This window comes from Brienomyrus brachyistius, chromosome 3, assembly GCF_023856365.1.
Source record: "Brienomyrus brachyistius isolate T26 chromosome 3, BBRACH_0.4, whole genome shotgun sequence".
Classification (NCBI taxonomy): domain Eukaryota; kingdom Metazoa; phylum Chordata; class Actinopteri; order Osteoglossiformes; family Mormyridae; genus Brienomyrus; species Brienomyrus brachyistius.
Window position 1 is genome coordinate 16,796,462 of NC_064535.1, and position 17,725 is coordinate 16,814,186.

Sequence of the window (17,725 nt, forward strand, 5' to 3'; positions counted from 1 at the left end):
CTCTACGATGGTTTTAACTCGTCCTGAAATGAGGCTCCCGAAGGCTTTCCCCCATCCCCTTCATAGCACGTTCCTGTGGGCGGCTGCAGCAGAGCTACTCCCAAGGAGAGCCGAAGGGTATCGTGCCTGTTTATATTGAGCAGTTGTAAGTTGTTCCCCAAAAATTGTTTCCCTGCATGTTGGAAGACCGCTTGCAGGGCCGGATACAGTTTAACGCATAACCAGGACAAGCTGAAACTGAAACTAACTGAAAACTCGCTGAAGAAATAAGAAATGCAAAATAAAAAACTAACTAAAAAGTAACTGAAAACACACTGAAGAAATACAAAAATAAATTGATACATCTACAAGATTTCCACTGTTTCAATTAAAGTGTTATTGGGTATTTAAATTAAAATAAATACACCACTATTGATTCTGAAACACTTGCTTAATGTACTGTACCAAGCTCACAGACAACCTCATAGTGCACATAGGGTGGCTCTCATGGTGATTCACATACAGTGTATCAAAATTCAACAGCTATCTCACTTATAACATGTTTTGTTTGATATAAGAAAATAAATCAGAATTCTGTTTTACCTGTCATTAGAGAAGAATTGTGTTTTCAAGCATGTTCAAGTTCATTTTCAAAGGACTTGCACTAGAACACTATAACACTAGTTGTACAGTGATCCTTCATGACTTAAGTGGACAGTTGGGCCAAGACATTAATTCTCCAAGCTTTTATTGCTTTCATTTAGGTTACATTTTACAGTTTTGTATACAGTCTTAAAAGAATAGGAAATACTGTAAATATTTAGAGTTATTCTCTGTAAAATAACTTGTTTTACAGTATGTGTTACACTTTTTTACAGTGTAAATAAGAAAACAGAATTTTGAGGAATTTGAAAAATATAATTTGGTGACAAGTATAGGTGTAAAAAAACTCCAATTTCAATAGCCTCTTCCTACTATTGGTACTGCTGTTGATTTTCAGGAGAAAAATTTTACTTGGAATTCATGTAATGCATCTTTTTATAGTAACAGGGATGTATGTGGGGTGGCATCATCAGACAGACCTTGCACTCATCTGCAGGTGAAAAATGCAAGCCCTTGTTCACCTTATGTGCAACGATAAGGCATTATGTGCATGTTCATTATAGCGACTTGCACATCTACACAGTTGCTCTTCGCAAACCCGGTCAGCTTTGGTGTTACCTCAGGCTTTGATTTCCAATTCAGTTGTCTTACACTAATCTGTTACATGTTAATGACAGTTTACTGCATGCGGATGGCCGGCAAATAGATTTGGCATAGCGTCTCTGTAGCTGAAATGGCAGATCCCATCGGCAGCAGTGTGACTGTATAGCCGAAGTGGCAGATCCTATCAGAAACTCCACATGCGTGTAGGCGAAGCAGCAGATGTCATCAGAAACATGACGGATCCCATCAGCAGCACAGTGTCTATGTAACTGAAGCATCAGATCCCATCAGCGATACCATGTCTGCATAATCGAGGCTGCAGATCCCATCAGCAACACCACGTCTGTGTAGCCAGAGTGGTAGATCCCATCAGCCACACCACATCAGCGTAGCTAAAGTGGTAGGTCCCATTAGCAAAGCCACGTCTGCGTAGCCAAATTGGCAGATCCTATCAGCAGCACCACATCTGTGTAGCTGAAATGTCGTATCCAATAAGCAGCACCACGTCTGTATAGTCAAAACTGTTTCTTCCAAATCTGACCTGGCTCGGTACCATGCATATGACAGCCTGGTGTTTTTTAGGTCTTTTGCTCCTGGAGGTTGAATCTCATTTGGTTGTAGATTGCAGATCTCTGCATTTATCGCTGCTACGGGTTTCTCCTGGTGTCCTGAAATGAGATGGTGAATAGTAGCAGACCTCAATCCTTTATCATAATCCATCTAAAACTAAAATGTCATTGGTTTCTTTTTGGGCTCACTGTCTCATATCACTAGATTTATGCGATATCTGTGGTTTGCATGATGTGTGATAATCTGCACGATCTGCGTAATATGTATAATCTGTGTGATATGTGTGGTTTGCGTGATGTGTGATAATTGTGCATGTTAAAGTATGTTAGGATGTTCAGGAATGCTTAAATGCTACTGGTGATTGTTCTATGAATGCATTATGAAGGTGCACTGAATATTGTATGAGTGCATTATGAATGCATTATGAAGGTACACTGAATGTTCTATGAATGCATTATAAAGGTATTTCTGAGGTGGACAGGAGGTGGTATATCAAGTGAGATACAGCCTTAGCTTAACTTTATCAGCAAACTTACAGGAGAGACTCCTGATGTACAGCATGCAACTTTTTATTCAAAATCCTGGATTTATCAAACAAAGCTTGACAGGAACAAATTTGCATATTTGCAAAAATTCAGAAAGAGATGTGCGCAACATTTTGGATAAATTGAGAAAAAGGCAACACCCCTTTTAAAGCAGGGAACTGCAGGTAAACCGATCAATTACATTTTTTTGTGCATACAGGATTTTTTCATGTGCATGTATTTTTTCACAAAGAAATTTATGCAAAGATTGATAAATGAGGCCCCTGGTCCTTATCATTCACATGGAGATTTCCACACCACATTGAAATGCTGACTATAAGGTTCTCATGATAAATGCCTGCTTTATGATAGACTCTTTGGAGCAACAATATTAGTGTACCACACTGTTACACCCCAGCAGAAGATCTGTGTCTCCTTGGCTAACACCTCACCTGGTGGCTTTCAGATGGACTGCAGTTGATTCATGTTGTGTGTCACCAGGTTTGTGTTCATGATTGGGACTTCGATCATCTTCACGTTCAACAGCATGTGGAAAAAAGGCGTGTCCCGTCTGCAGATGCTCCGCAAGATATTTATCAGAAGTTTGAAACTTATCTTCATTGGCTTCTGCTTCCTGAACTACACCCCAAAGGATGGACTGTGTGGGTATAGCAGGCGTACATCCTGAATATGACAAAATGACCCTTGTTTTATTATTTTCCAGACAAATATTTCAAAATACATTAATTCCACTGACCCATTTGATTAACATGAAGTTCATGTAAATGAATCTGTCTTTCCCTCTTTCTGTTCATCCTCTTGCTCATGATTCTGGTCAGGGACGCAAATGATGTTCTTCAGTGACTTCACAAAAGTCTTCCACTGTGACTTCCAGTGTTGAAGAACCATTGAAAGATGCTTTGGAGATCCAATTGCTGTCCATTTCCAAGTTGACAAGGTGTGAAGATAATAAGGGCAGACAGAGAGATTGTACAGCAATCTTCAGAGAGACAGAGAGAACAGCAGCCTCCAGACAGACAGAGAGAGAGAGAAAGAGAGAGATTGTACAGCAATCTTCAGACAGAGAGACAGAGAGAACAGCAGCCTCCAGACAGACAGAGAGAGAAAAAGAGAGAGAGACAGAGATTGTACAGCAATCTTCAGACAGAGAGAACAGCAGCCTCCAGACAGACAGAGAGAGAGAGATTGTACAGCAATCTTCAGACAGAGAGACAGAGAGAACAGCAGCCTCCAGACAGACAGACAGACAGAGAGAGAGAGAGAGAGAGAGAGAGAGAGAGAGAGAGATTGGGTATGGAAAGGCAGGTGAAGTGTTTAGCCTGTCGATGCCGTTTGTCATTTCTGACACTCCAGAGGCTTCAGTCTGCGATGCTCTAAGGAGAGAGGAATTTATCCATGAGGGATATAGGGGAAGTGCCTGTCATTCACACACTTCCATGCCCCACTTTCCTGGACATGTTTCCGTAATCACATTTACAAAAATATTGTACTTTCAAGAGCAAATATTTTATTGGGAAACATTTAAAAAGATCAAAAGCAAGGCCAGTTTAATGGACACTTACAGCAGATACAGTTACAGGGTGGTAGCTGAGAGCTGCTGTAATGGAATTGCTCATCCTGTTTGGTTGGGGGGATAACAGCATAGTGCCTTTTTATGCAGTATTAGGCACAAAAGATATAAGACCATGTTTGAACATTTGAACTCAGATGGGCTTCAGTACTAAGAGTTCATATGCATCGTGTGAAAACATCTCAGCATCGACTACCTAGAGTTCAGCGTTATGCCAGCCGCCCCAAACAGCTACACATTCACGTGCTGCCCTGTTACAGTAACATGTTCACACTTCCAATATCCTTTTTTGTATAAATAATACAATAACCCATCCATTCTTTTTGATTTTAGAGCAATTTATCTTTTAAATGTTTTGGCAAAACTATGCATGCTGTAGCTTTCGCATTTAATATTGCAGAAATGACACGTTTACTTTATCACTGCTTAGTGTGCATATACTGCATGCTTTTATTTAGATTCTGTGATATTGATTATTTTTCAGGGGATGAATGAATGAATGAATGGTACATTTATGTAGAACTTTTCAAGACACCTAAAGCACTTTACAGAACCAATAGGCAGCCACTTGATCTACCACCACTATGTAGTACCCACCAGGATGATGCAATGGCAGTCATTCTGTGCCAGTATGCTCATCCCAAAGTAGCTAATTATATTCAGGGGATGATTAGGAGGCCAGATTTGGAAAAGGTCACTATGGGTTATTAAGCCAGGGCATTGGGGAACCACCCCTACTCTTTTGAAACATGCCCAGGGATCTTTTATGACTTCAGAGAATCATGACCTTGGTTTTATGTTTCATTCAAAGGCTGGGGTCATTTTTAAAGCACAGTGTTCCCATTACTGCACTGGGGCATTGAGATCTATACAGACCATACAATAGGTTAACCTGTTGGCCATACCAACACCTCTTCCAGCAACAAGCCAGCTGTCCTAGTTGGTCTCCCATCCATATACTGGCCAGGCCTAAACCTGCTTAGCTGCAGGTGGATTACTGAGTCTGAGCTGTAGGTGGTCTGGCTGTGCCTCCAGGGTGGCACAGTTACCTCACACCCCTAGGATTGAGGGTGCACCCCTATCCATCCCCTGTGATGGTGTATCCCCATCTCCCTCTATGTAGGTGTACTCCCATCTCCACCTTGTAACGGTGTAGCCCAGCCTTATACCGTCTCCACATTCAACGCCTGACCAAGACACATGGATGGATGGTTGGATGGATGGAACATTTTTCTGAATTTTTTTCTGCAAGCCCTGACATGCCAGTAATATAATATAAAATTTATATTATTTAATTTCCATTACGGAGGTAATAGAATGTATGATTAATTACCTTGCTGAGACCTTGGCACGAATGGCTTTGTCATTAACTTATGATCGATTATGAAATTAGGGTAGCAGACAGAGGTCTGGTAAAAGGAAGAGGCATTTTAGCCAAAGCATGATTCATTAAAAATCATGTTTCAAGGCCTATCTTAGTTCCTGTGAGTTACCCATTTGATCTGATTTCCTCTGGATCAATGTAGTATGTGTTGGCTCACAGTGTTGCATGCACTAAAGAGGTTTTCACTTATGTCTGGATGGTGATCAGTCCTCTGCCAGGGTTCAGGGACTTTGCCGGGGCCCAAGGATGCTGCTGGGGCTGTAGTCTACCCTTGGACCCCAAGGGCTTTTGAGATGCCTGTGTGGAGCCACTGTGTCCTGAATGAGCAGAGGACGTGATGAATTATGGCCTCATTGCTGATGTCTTGCTCTCATATACACTAAAAGGTACTTCTCTGCATAAACACCTCATGATGTCTTCCGGTTTGACTCTCTTGCAGTCTCCTGGTCCTGGGCCCGCATCCCGGGGGTCCTTCAGCGCCTGGCTGTCAGCTACTCTGTTCTCTCACTGGTGCACATGACTTGCTTGAGAAAAGAAATCCCGCTCAGTGAGGTGGGCAGCCTGTTTGCTGGGTAGGGTCCCTGGGAGGGGGGGAGGGTTGGTTGAATGTGTTAGTTTCAGAGGTCTTTTTTTCCAAGGAGTGCACAGAGGTGAAGGAGGGTTAGGGTGCCAGGATTAGGGTTAGAGGGTTAGGGTTAGTGGATTAGTGGATTCGATGTAACTGGAAAAGGTCTCACCATCTTTATAAGTCCACCCGCTGAGATAATTACAGCTCCTTTTGCTCAATCTTAAATAAAAAGTAAAAAAAGCAAAAAATAACTTGGTCTCTTAGAATTTGCACTTTCCTGCTTTGAAGGGGATGCGTGGCAAAGATATGTCTGAAAGTTGGTAAGACAAATCACTACTGCAGACATCACGAGTCAAAGTGAGGTTACCACATAGCTGCAGGGGCGTCAAGTTAATGTGCTGGGAGATACGGCCTTTTGTTTTGTGCCATCATGGCCACAGGGATACCTGCAGGACAGCAGGAGATCTTCTCTTGGATATTCTTGTGCCCCTTTCACAATCATCATTTGATCTGAATCCATTAACCTGAAAGCAAAAGCCTGCATCAATGAAGACACACTGCCCTGGACAGATGAATGTAATTTTCACGTCTGTTTTGTGTATTTGACAGCATCACTGGTGGTATCCCATCCAAGACCTCGTCCTGTACTGGCCAGAGTGGGTCATCATCATCCTCATGGAGACGCTCTGGTTGTGCCTCACATTCCTCCTTCCTGTTCCTGGCTGCCCCACGTGAGTCCTGGCCCAACCGGATCACATATATCACGCAGATCACACAAATTATGCATATCACACAGATCACAAATATCACACAGATTACCAAGATTATACATATCACACAGATAATGTATATTACAGACATCATGTACACATATGATGCATATCATTCAGATTACATAGATCACACAGCTCACACATAACTTACAGATCAGATAGATCACACATATCACACCGATCACATATACTGTATTACGCAGATCGCGCAAATCACACAAATCACACACACACACATTCTCTCTCTGCCGCTGTCTGATTCAGCACATCTCCAGATGTTAAAATCTCTCTGCCATCAGCAAATTAAAATTGTATTTTCTTATGTCACAAGCAGAAAGTTTATTATTATCAGCATTCTGTGCAAGTCTGTACATATTCACTAGCACTCTTTGTGTGTTAATCCTATGTGCTGTGTATGTTAACACAACACTATGTGTGTTACCTTTATATTGCTGTATGCGTTCCTGATACTCACTCGCCTCCTATTGGTGTTGGAAGGCTGAGACCAGGGTCAAGAGCCATTCTTTGTGATTTATGGGTCCTGGCTGGGTACCTTAGAGGGGATAATTAGCTAATCTTGCTCTGTCATAGGCTATAAGATGAGAGCAGAGACAGGGAATCTATCTTCTGCCTGTCTTTCTCCCATCCTTCTCGCTTTTCCTCTTCCATTTTCCCTTCAAAGTGCTTTGCTCTCTTAAAACCATTTTCTTCATGATGCTCTTTCACATCCTTTGTGATGTGTAGAGTCCCTCACACCCACACACAAGGTGATGACAGTTTTGAACAGTTCACCTGAATCTGACTGCTGTGTAGCAGAGCTAGGCCCATTCTCTAGGGAGCATAACACTGTGTCAGGGGTCTGTGTACTTCTCCAGAGGCTACCTGGGTGCTGGTGGCATCGGGGACAACGGCCTGTATCCCAACTGCACCGGGGGGGCTGCCGGCTACATTGACAGACTACTGATGGGTGACCACCTCTACAGGAACCCCACGTGCAAGGTAAACACAAAAACTGTAGGTGACAACACATGGTTTCATATCACTCATTGGTCTTTTTCATAGCAGCCATATTGACATGAAATAGTATTGCAAGCACAAGTGTAAGTAATGACATAAATTACAGTTCCACTTATGCTGCACTAAAATTGAACAGAAGTTTCATTAATATCATTAGTGACATCTGTGCTTGCCATACTATTTCATGTCAAAATGGCTGCTGTGAAAATGGCCCATTCCAATGTGGATTACAAATGCCAATGGTCTGCACTGCATTAATCAGAGGGGGGTGAGGTGTGCAAATCAGTCAGGTGTAATCAATACCAGATATTGTCAATTACCTGGTGGTAATAAAAGCATTGTATTTGCTCCAGCAGCATATATTTTCACAATGTCTTTGGGAGAGAACTTGTTTAGATTCCAGCAGGAATTTAGTTGTGACCCTTTCAAATGTCTTCTCCAAAAGATAATGGGTGACTGAGACAGCAATACAGGATCACCCAAGTCTCAATTTAAGGTCAGATCAGCACATCTTCAGTAACTGCTGTGTGAGACTCACACCCAAGATCAAAGAGACTGGTCAGTCTGACTGTTCCAGTAGTGACTTACCTGTAACAAACCCTCCCGATCCTGAACCTATGGTTGGTCCCTCAACATCTAGAGATGAAGGTACATTTGCCAATGATGAATTGCGACTTCTAAACCTTTGTCCTTGATTGGTGAATCTCTAGTAAAAAGAGAGTGGGACAAAGCTTATTTGTGGAACTCATGCACATAGGATTAATAGTAGCATGAGGAGGAAGATAAAAGTTGCCACTGGACATTGAGTACATATTAAAATGATGAAAAGGAAATGATAGACGGGCTATAAGTTTTTAGAATAAAAAGTGAAAAGGTGCAAATCCCAACTATGTTACCAAAAGGCTGGAATGTGAGGAAAAATCAAGAGGAATTTGGTGCTTTCCACTAAAAGGCATGGGAATCCAAGATGTTGGTGAAAGAACATGGGATTTTGTCAATGCCTAATCCAAGGTCAGGAAAAACACTTTCCAGAATTACAGAGGAAGTGGTAAAGCACTTCTACTTGTCAGCTTCTCTCAGTCAGGAGATGCCTGAAATAAAGATGATATGTCAGTAAAAGTTGATGGTGAGAGAAAGCTGATTCAAGAGAGACTTGTGCTTTGTTGTCACTATCTTGTTCCACCAATAGACTGAGGAGATCGTTCCTGTCCGAATCTATAATTCCACTGGGGGGGTAAACGTTAATACTATACAGTGTTATTGATTGTGATACCTGTTTTTATTAATTTTAAATTATTTGTGAAGTATTTGTAAAGTATTGTTTCTTAATTAATAGTATTTATTATCAGTTTGCTGTTGCTGGAGTACATTTCCCATTGGGGAAAAAAGTACTAAAAAATAAAATAAAGATAATAAAGTATCTATTTATCTGTCTGTCTGTCTGTCATTAAATTAAGGCAAGACAGAAGTATGGAGCATCGGTTCAAAATAGCAGTTTGCCAACGTAACATTTTAAAGTTTAAAAGTTTAAATTTAAAAAGCTAGATTTTGTCCCCTTTCCATGCTTATCTGCTGAAAATGTGGATTGTTCCCCCTGGTGTATGGTGTTCACTATGAGTAGGTACTTTTCATTTGACTAAGAACAACTGAGTGGAGCATATAGTGAAGCACTTTGCTGAATGGTTGACGACAGGCACTGGCACTAACTTGGAAGATATGTGGAAATACTGGGAAAAGAGAGGTAATGGAGGAAAACTGAGCAGTTGTATGTTGTATCTCAGTTACATTAAATGCATTTTTGCATTTGTTGCCATATTTTTGCTTTGGAAAATTCATTCCATAATTGATAACTTCTGTCTAATATTGCCTTTGCCCAGGGTGAAACTTGCTAGCACTTATTAGTGGGATAACGTTACATCGTTTTTTTATTCCCTGAAACCAAAAGATCAATTTGGTACCCAGATTTAATAATGAATTATATATTATATAGTCCCTTAGTCTTTTGTGCAACCATTAAGGTAATTTTAAGGGATTCCTTAAGTATAAGACCAAGGGAAAAAACGTAAGGGTGTTTTGTGCAACTGGTCCCAGGTACTTATAAACTTAATAGGTTTTGTCTGTTGTGACGTGAATGTCAGACCCTTTTCAGCATACACCAAGAGCAGCATTGAAAGGGTGTGCACACTTAGGGAATCAGTCGACTTTGCAAGCATCAAAAATTATGTTATGGCGATTACTGGTGGCTAGGATGTGTTGAAGAATTTATGCCCAGTGTCAAACCAGAAAACACTTGGGGAGACGGTGTGGGCAAAAACAGCCAAGCTGTATTCAGGTCAGAGCAGACAAGGGCAATATCAGCAGGCCGGGAAGGTCAATCCAACAAAGATGGAGACATAGAACTGGATTCAACACAGAGAAGGGATTCAGGGCAGACACAACAGGTGGGTTGCGCTAGGGCTGCACAAGAGACAAGCAGAAACTGCTTAGTATGTGACGAATGCTTCAGATACAATCACCAACATAAGTACACCTGGGTGTACGCTTTCTTCACGCCTATTAAAAAAAAAAAAAACAAATTCTACCAAGTGGACCAATCACAGTTCTCGCGGTCTGCGTCGCTGGCGAGGTGCACGTCAGGCTATGGCACAGGGCCCATAGCTACATCGTACTTACAGCATCAATTTCACGTAGAAGTATAGATCAGGCATTACAGTTAAGGTTCTGTGTCTCTGTAAAGACCTTTCAGGCTAATTGAGAATTTGGATGTACAGTAAAATCCCGTTATAGTGGACTCGCTTATAACGGAATATCGTCTATAACGGACAAGGTCTGCTGGTCCTGGCCATGTACCTTTAAGAACATGCAGAAAAAGCATTGGATATTGCGTACTTGCATATAACTGAATTTCGCTTATAACGGACAAACAATTTGGTCCCCAGGACCACTTTTAACTGTAGTTTTGCTCGGCTATAACGGACATGCAGGCTCCGCCTATAAGGCGCGTGGCGTGCCGGTGATATCCAGGGCAGATACATAATCGGGATTACTAATAGTTACACATCTGGTCAGGTAAAGTTGGATTACTACATGTACAATATAATAATCTATACCACAAGTGTGTCTGCTGGGGTGTAGCATGAGTATATGGTGTCCTGTAGTTGTGTTCTGGGCATACAGCAACACTGGATATAACGGAGACTGTTTTGCCAGGTCCTTTGAAGTCCGTTATAACTGGATTTTACTGTAAATGATTGAATTAAAAATTCAAGCTTCAAGTAGCTTAATAAATACATATATATATATTTTTATAATTGTCCTTATATGCATATATATATATATATATATATATATATATATATATAAATCTTTGTTCAAGGTTTACGCTAATGTTACCTTACACATAAATGATTAATCAAATTCTCTTCCACACAGTGGAAGCCAGCAGCTTATTAATTACACACTGGTGAGGTCGGTACTTGGCATAGGCCAATACCCAAAACCCAGGTATGGGTAACTGGAACAGAAAACGTTGGGTGGGTGCATCCCTAATTATAATTACTTATAACATGGTAATTTTCATTTTGGAGATAACATACACAAATTATGGAGATGGAAAAGAGCTCTAAAATGATATAAGTATAATTTCTGTGCAAGTTATATTAATGGAGAAGTCATAGCTCCCCTCCCGGTATGTTCAAAATTTTATCTTTAATCTCTCTTAATACTGATCCAAGATACATGCAATTTCATTTCAATGGGTTACTCAAATCAGCATGCCGAGTTTTCTTAAAATGTGATGATGAGGTCCAGACGTGTGATGATTTGTCACAGAATTACCCCATACTGGGAGTGGGCTACTCCACTGGCTTGCTGTCCATTTGCAGAACCACAAAATGTTGCTTTTCTGCCTCATTTCACCACAGCACTTTTATGCCTGAAGAGATTCTTCATCACTGTGTTTTCACCAGGAGTGGGGCTCAGATTGCACAGAATGGGGTCAGGCTTTACTCAGGACCTGCTGGGGGATCATGGGCCTACATGGGTCAGGCGGGGGGGTACTAAATTTCACCATAGACAGTCAGTATGGCAAAGGCCTGCAGGGCCTCTCAGGGTCACACTGGTACCACGACGAGGACAAGGTAAACAGAATGCGCTGCCACACCTCTCTGTGATGGCAATGGTGTCTCAAACAGCTGGACATGACCCTCTTCGGCGTGTCCACCATGAAATCAGGACCTGGTCCACATTGACCAGGCAGACACTGTAAGCTGTCAGAGTGACAGAAAAACACCTCCGAGACATCACTCAGGGAACCAGGCAAATCATAGACACAGCCAGGGAAACCAGGGCCGTCTCACAGCCCACAGACATGGCACAAGGAATCGAGGTTGACACACACACACGACCTGGGGATCCAGGCCTAACTCATAGCCCAAAGACACTGCCAGGGAACTGGTGTGACCCACAAACACGGCCCAAGGAACCAGGATCCACTTACAGATACGGCCTGCAGAACCAGGGCCAATTCACAGCTCACAGACACGGCTTTTGGAATAGAAGGCAACACAAAGACGTGACCTATGGGAACCAGAGCCAATTCTCAGCCAACACACACGAACCAGGGAAGTGGTGCAACTCATGGACATGGCCCAAGGAACTAGGGCTGACTTACAGACACAGCCTCATAGTCCAAGGACACAGCCCAGGGGACCCTCGCAGCCTGGTGCCCGGCACTGCATTTTCTGGGGTAAGGGGATAGGTATTGTATGCTGACATTGCTTGCTGTCTGTGCCCTGCAGGAAATGTACCACACCACAGTACCCTTTGACCCAGAAGGGGTGCTCAGCGCCATTAACAGTGTGGTTATGGGGTTCACTGGGATGCAGGTAAGTGGTAAGAAAGAAACTTGGCACTTAAATGAGAGGCAGTGGCCATTAAATTAGCATTAAAACAATTTATTTTGTATATTAATTTGTAATGTAAATTTTCCCTTTTATTTGCAGTTATCGGGATATTATTTAGCACTTGGCTAAGGGGTATTGGGTGTTTTCCTAAAGGGTGCAGGAGTGGGGTGTCAGGGATGTTTCCTTGAAAGGATCAGGTTCGGGGTGTCAGGGGTGTTTTCCTAAAGGTTGCAGGTTCGGGGTGTCAGGGGTGTTTTCCTAAAGGCTTAGGATTATGGGGTATTTCTCACTCTAGCAGCTGCTGCCTGTTAATACATCCAGGCCTGGTTGGAAGGTGAGGACGGTGCCTTAAGCGCTCACGCTTTGATGGTGTGCATGTTCCTGGGGGGCCTCTCTTTAGCACCCACACTGGGGTAGCTGCTGACTCCTTCTGTCAGTGACTCTCACAAAGTACACCAGGTGTCTCCAGATTGTTTCCCTCACACTGCTGGTGTCAGTGTTCCCGGCCTGAATTTTTTAATCATCGCCAAATAAATCAGAAAATGTGGCCACTCCTTGTTGCAGCAGCTTCAGACACAAACAGGATGCCAGTATCGCCAAGACCACTCAGAGTGATTGCCTAGAAACAGAGCAATCCAGACTTACATTTCCAGTTATTAATGAAGGCAACAGTGGTGATGTTGGGGAAGAGGGCCAGAGCAGCATAATGCACATTATGCCATGGCTGAATGTCTGGTACAGTTTCAGTCACTTTTTAAATTCAAGGCTCTTGAAATAGGTGCATATAGTCAGTACAGTCCTGGGTGTTTTCTTGTCCTACATTAAAAATGTCCTTCAAATAATACTTAATCACTGCTTGAATCTCAAACAGTCACTTTGTGTCCACAGGCTGGGAAGATTATGCTTTATTTCCGCAAGAACCATTTCAGTATCCTGAAAAGATTCCTAATTTATGCCATTATCATGGTAAGAATAACCTTTCATTTCAAAGAAATATTTACTAATCAGTTTCAACAGAAGTCCATTTGTATCTCTGTGCAGCATTAGTTTATTTTGACCAAAGACTCATTATGTAACATCTGTCACAGTCTGTGCTGACTGTGCTGTGTATGTACAGTATGTATAGAGCTCTTCACCTTCCTACTCTTTACCTCCTCATACTTCATTTCCTTGCTCTTCACCTTACTACTTTTCACCTCATCACCTTTCATCTCCTCACTCTTCACCTTCTTGTTCTTTACCGGTTCACTCTTCACCCCTTTGCATTTCATCTTTGTAATTTTCCTGTTGTTCACAACATTGCTCTTCACCTCCTTACGCTTCAGCTCCTAGCTCTACATCTTTTTGCTCTTTACCTTCTTACTCTTCACCTCCTCACCCTTTACCTTCTCATTCTTTACCTCCTTGCTCGTCATCTTCCCACTGTTCACTTTTCTGTTTACCTCCTCACTGTTCAACTCCTCACCCTTTCTCTTCCTGCTCTGCACCTCCTCACTCTTCAAGTCTTTGCTCTTCGTCTTCCTGCTTTTAAGCTCTTTGCTCTTTGCCTCCTTGTTCTTCACCTTTTCCCTTTTCTCCTAGGATGTTCATGCTCTTTAATTCGTTGTCCCTTATATGTCTGGCACTGACTTGTTTTAGTCTCCTGAAGTTGCCTTGGCTTTATGGTCATTGGGGAAAGGGGGGCTTCAGAGTGGCTGACCTCACATGTCTGTGTGAGTACATGAGGAGAAAGATAAAACCTCCAGGCGGACAGAGAGGCATGAGTGTGTCCTTGGGAAGGATTCTGTGTTTTGGATCCTAACCAGCTGCCCAGAAAAGGTACTCGAGAAGTGTGGCTCCCTCAGGAAAACTCAGGAAATGTGAAATCAAATCTTGGCTTCTTTGAAGTGACCACATAAACAAGCTCGTTGGGCACACAGAACTCCATAAGAGTACTGGAACATTCTCAAAAATGAGAGAAAGCTGGAATCTACCCAACTCACCTGGCCTCACACTTATGTTTTCTTATAAAGCTTAAACATCGTCAGGGTGAGCAATGATGTGTATCTCACAGCTGTTGTCAGCCGCTGTGCTGGTCTGAAGGCCACAATTCGCAGCCTGGTGACAGAGCAGGAGAGTCTGGCTGGGGTCTCACTGCTGGGTGGGGGCAGCACTGAAGAGCAAGTCCTGCTAGAAAATCCCCAAAACATGGCAATGCATTTCAGAGCAGAGAACTGTCTGACCTGAGCCTAACTTTGGCTACCAGGAATTATATTTCATTGAATCTTAAAAACGTTTCACTTTCTGTATCTTCATTAATAGAAATTAGACATGTTCTGAGTTTTAATTTCTCGATCTCAAATGCCGATTTTGTAGATGATTCACAATACAGACTATTTACGAACTTTCAGACATACGAACGAAGAGGACTGTAAGTCCAAATTGTGTTCATTGGGCTCCTGTTTCCTGTCCACAACATATGTATGACTTCTGGCTGCTACTCCCACCGCTCAGCAGCGTAGCATGCGTACTCTCAGCATCCTAGTTCTATGTACTTGTGTATACTCTTAAAATGATGTTGAATATCGACTTATGAACATTTCAAGTTGTGAACGGCCATTCAGAACGTAGCTCATTTGTAAGTAGTGGAGCATCAGTATGTGTGTTGAGGACTTAAAATATGTGCATTTTTCAAGCACATCAGCAGCACTATGTCATCTCCGGTCTGGCAGTTTTACTAGATATCTATTAAAGATGAAAGATTTGCAATATGCAACATATGTGCAAAAGCAGTTGTTCATGGAGGATCACCTGCTAAAGCATTCAACACCATGAACCTCATTAAACATTTGCACCTCCACCAAGAGGAGTATGATAAATATGAGCACCCAAGTTTATCTTTGTGCTCTGTATAGAAGTGTGGAGAGTGAGCAGCTGTTCGCTACAGCTGCACAAATTTTGGATGAGAAGAGGAATAGACTCTCCCCAAAAAATGCAGAAATGCTTATATTTCTTAAAAAAAAATCTACGTGTCTTGGAAAAACATCGGCCAAGAGCAAAATTCTGCCCTGTTTTTCCTGGTGTTAAGTGGCTATTGAGTGGGGTATAATTGAAATTTATTTTTATACAGTATAGCGCCTTTCACAACAGAGTCGCCCAAGGTGCTTTACATGACTGTGTTGTGATACAATGCAACGTTTCAAAGAGAGAATAATACAAAAACTCAGAAATGGAAAGAAATAAATGAAAGCCAGATGACAAAAAAAATCCTCTGGGGGACCGAGGTCAACTGAGCATGCTAACATTAAAAGAAAAAGAGAGGAGTGGGCTTGCTTGCTAATCAAGTCAAGCCAAAGTCCATCAATGAGTCCATTTCTACGCCGGCCTGTGTAGGTGCACCCACGATGTTACAGTTTATCGGTCACATCCACAATGTCACCCTTCCATGTGACTGAAGCAGGACTTTAGCTCATATAGGGCCAATCTGGACATGTCGGAAAGGAAGGCAGAGAGCATGGGTGGTCAAAACATGCAATGACACATTAATGGACAAGCATAGTACATAGAAATGACATGTACAGCAACACCAGCAGCCATAGTTACGGTGTGTTAATGATGTTCAGCAGCTTCGGGGGATCCCGCAAAGTCTCAAGATGTCCCACAGGGTAACTCGATCAACCGAGTCAAACACTTCACAAAAATTGACAAAGACTGCAAAGAACCTCTGCCGATATTTGCCCTTCCGCTTAATGAGAACCTTCATTGCCAGGATGTGGTCAATGGTAGACTTCTTAGACATAAAAATAGACTGCTTTGGTCGCTGCTAGGTGAGAAAGTTGAGGATGACTCTAGCAAGGACCTTATCCAACAATGAAAGCAGTGTTAAACCTTCCTGTTATTGAAATGGACAACAAGTCTCGTTTTCCAGTCAGTTGGTATGATGCCCATCTCCAAAATAGAAGCAAAGATTGCTTGCAATGCCAGCCTGGAGAAGTTCACCCTGGAAGCCACAGATTCCTGCACCTCCTCTACCCCCAGCTGGTTTCCCACCCGTGCAATCTCAGTGAGATTGGGTTGTTGATAGCTAATCGGAGGATAAGCTTTAAGAACTGTGGACCCAGGGATGTCCAACATCCTACCCAAAAGATCAGCTTTAAACAGCTGCTCAAAGTAGCTGTCTCAGTGAGTCATGACTGCAGTGTCATCCGTAAGAACCATTCCATCACTCGCCCTGACTGGAACTCTTCTAGAATCAGATTTGGATGTGTGTAATGTTTCAGTTCCTCAGTAAGCAGGATGTGGGTTGCTAGACCATAGATGGTGTGTCACTTGCTCACAGATACCCCTAAGAAAGTCTCCTTATCTGCCTTCAGGGCCCTCACAGCCATCTTTCTCCGTTCCCAGTAAAGACTGGGAACTATCAAGCCATGCACTGCACTGCAACTTCTCTCGATAATATCCAGGGTAACAGCTTGTGGCATTTTTTTCTTGCACAAGAATGTTCTGAGGGAAGAAGTATCAATGATTGGTTCAGACAGAAAACCAATCAAATTGCAGAGGAGGTGGGTCTAAGCAACGGGAGGAGGTAGGACCACCTCCTCTGTGTCATAGGACCCACATAAATATAAGAAAGCACAGCATAAATCATAGCTAATAATAAAAACAATAGCTGTAATCATAATAAACAGAAACTAATGTTATCACTTAAAGATTAAATATACCATAAATCACAGCATCAGAAAGAATTTCCAAACAGACCGAATAGGCATGTAGAGGATAATGGAACCACTGAAAGTACTATTTCCACTGAGGTATATCACCTCCTCTGTGTCACTCTGTTGTACTGGATGAGAGGTGCAGCTTAACGCCTCTGCGGCCATGATGGCATTTCCGTTAGCAGAAAGCCACTCCTAATCACTCCCATACCAGGTTACTGGAATCCATCTCCACTCCCATCTTCCCCTACCTAATCCCCCCACAAGGCTGCGCAGGCTCAGGAAGAAAGGAAGAAGCCCCAGCCCACTCCCACTCCCACTCCCACTCCCACTCCCACTCCCACGCCCACCTGGGCCTCAGTGACTCACTGTGCGCAGGTTAAGGCCATCAATGGTACAGTACGTCGTCACGGCAGCGGTAATTTGGTGAACTTCCCAAGCTGCCATTTTGGCATCTTTTTGGGGTTTTAAAGGTTTTGTTTGCCCCTTGTGGCAAATCAGTGTCTTCACTCTGT

The 17,725-nt window shown here is 42.6% G+C and overlaps 1 protein-coding gene across 1 annotated transcript in view; it reads left to right on the forward strand.

Annotated features, from left to right (window-relative positions):
- Positions 1-17,725, forward strand: part of si:dkey-192p21.6 (uncharacterized protein LOC565246 homolog) — a 59,940-nt gene that overhangs the window by 37,096 nt on the left and 5,119 nt on the right. Inside the window, exons 10-15 of the mRNA XM_049007785.1 lie at positions 2,781-2,941; positions 5,694-5,806; positions 6,432-6,553; positions 7,471-7,594; positions 12,412-12,498; positions 13,405-13,482. Coding sequence (XP_048863742.1) covers positions 2,781-2,941; positions 5,694-5,806; positions 6,432-6,553; positions 7,471-7,594; positions 12,412-12,498; positions 13,405-13,482 — 685 coding nt within the window. The remainder of the gene's footprint in view (positions 1-2,780; positions 2,942-5,693; positions 5,807-6,431; positions 6,554-7,470; positions 7,595-12,411; positions 12,499-13,404; positions 13,483-17,725) is intronic.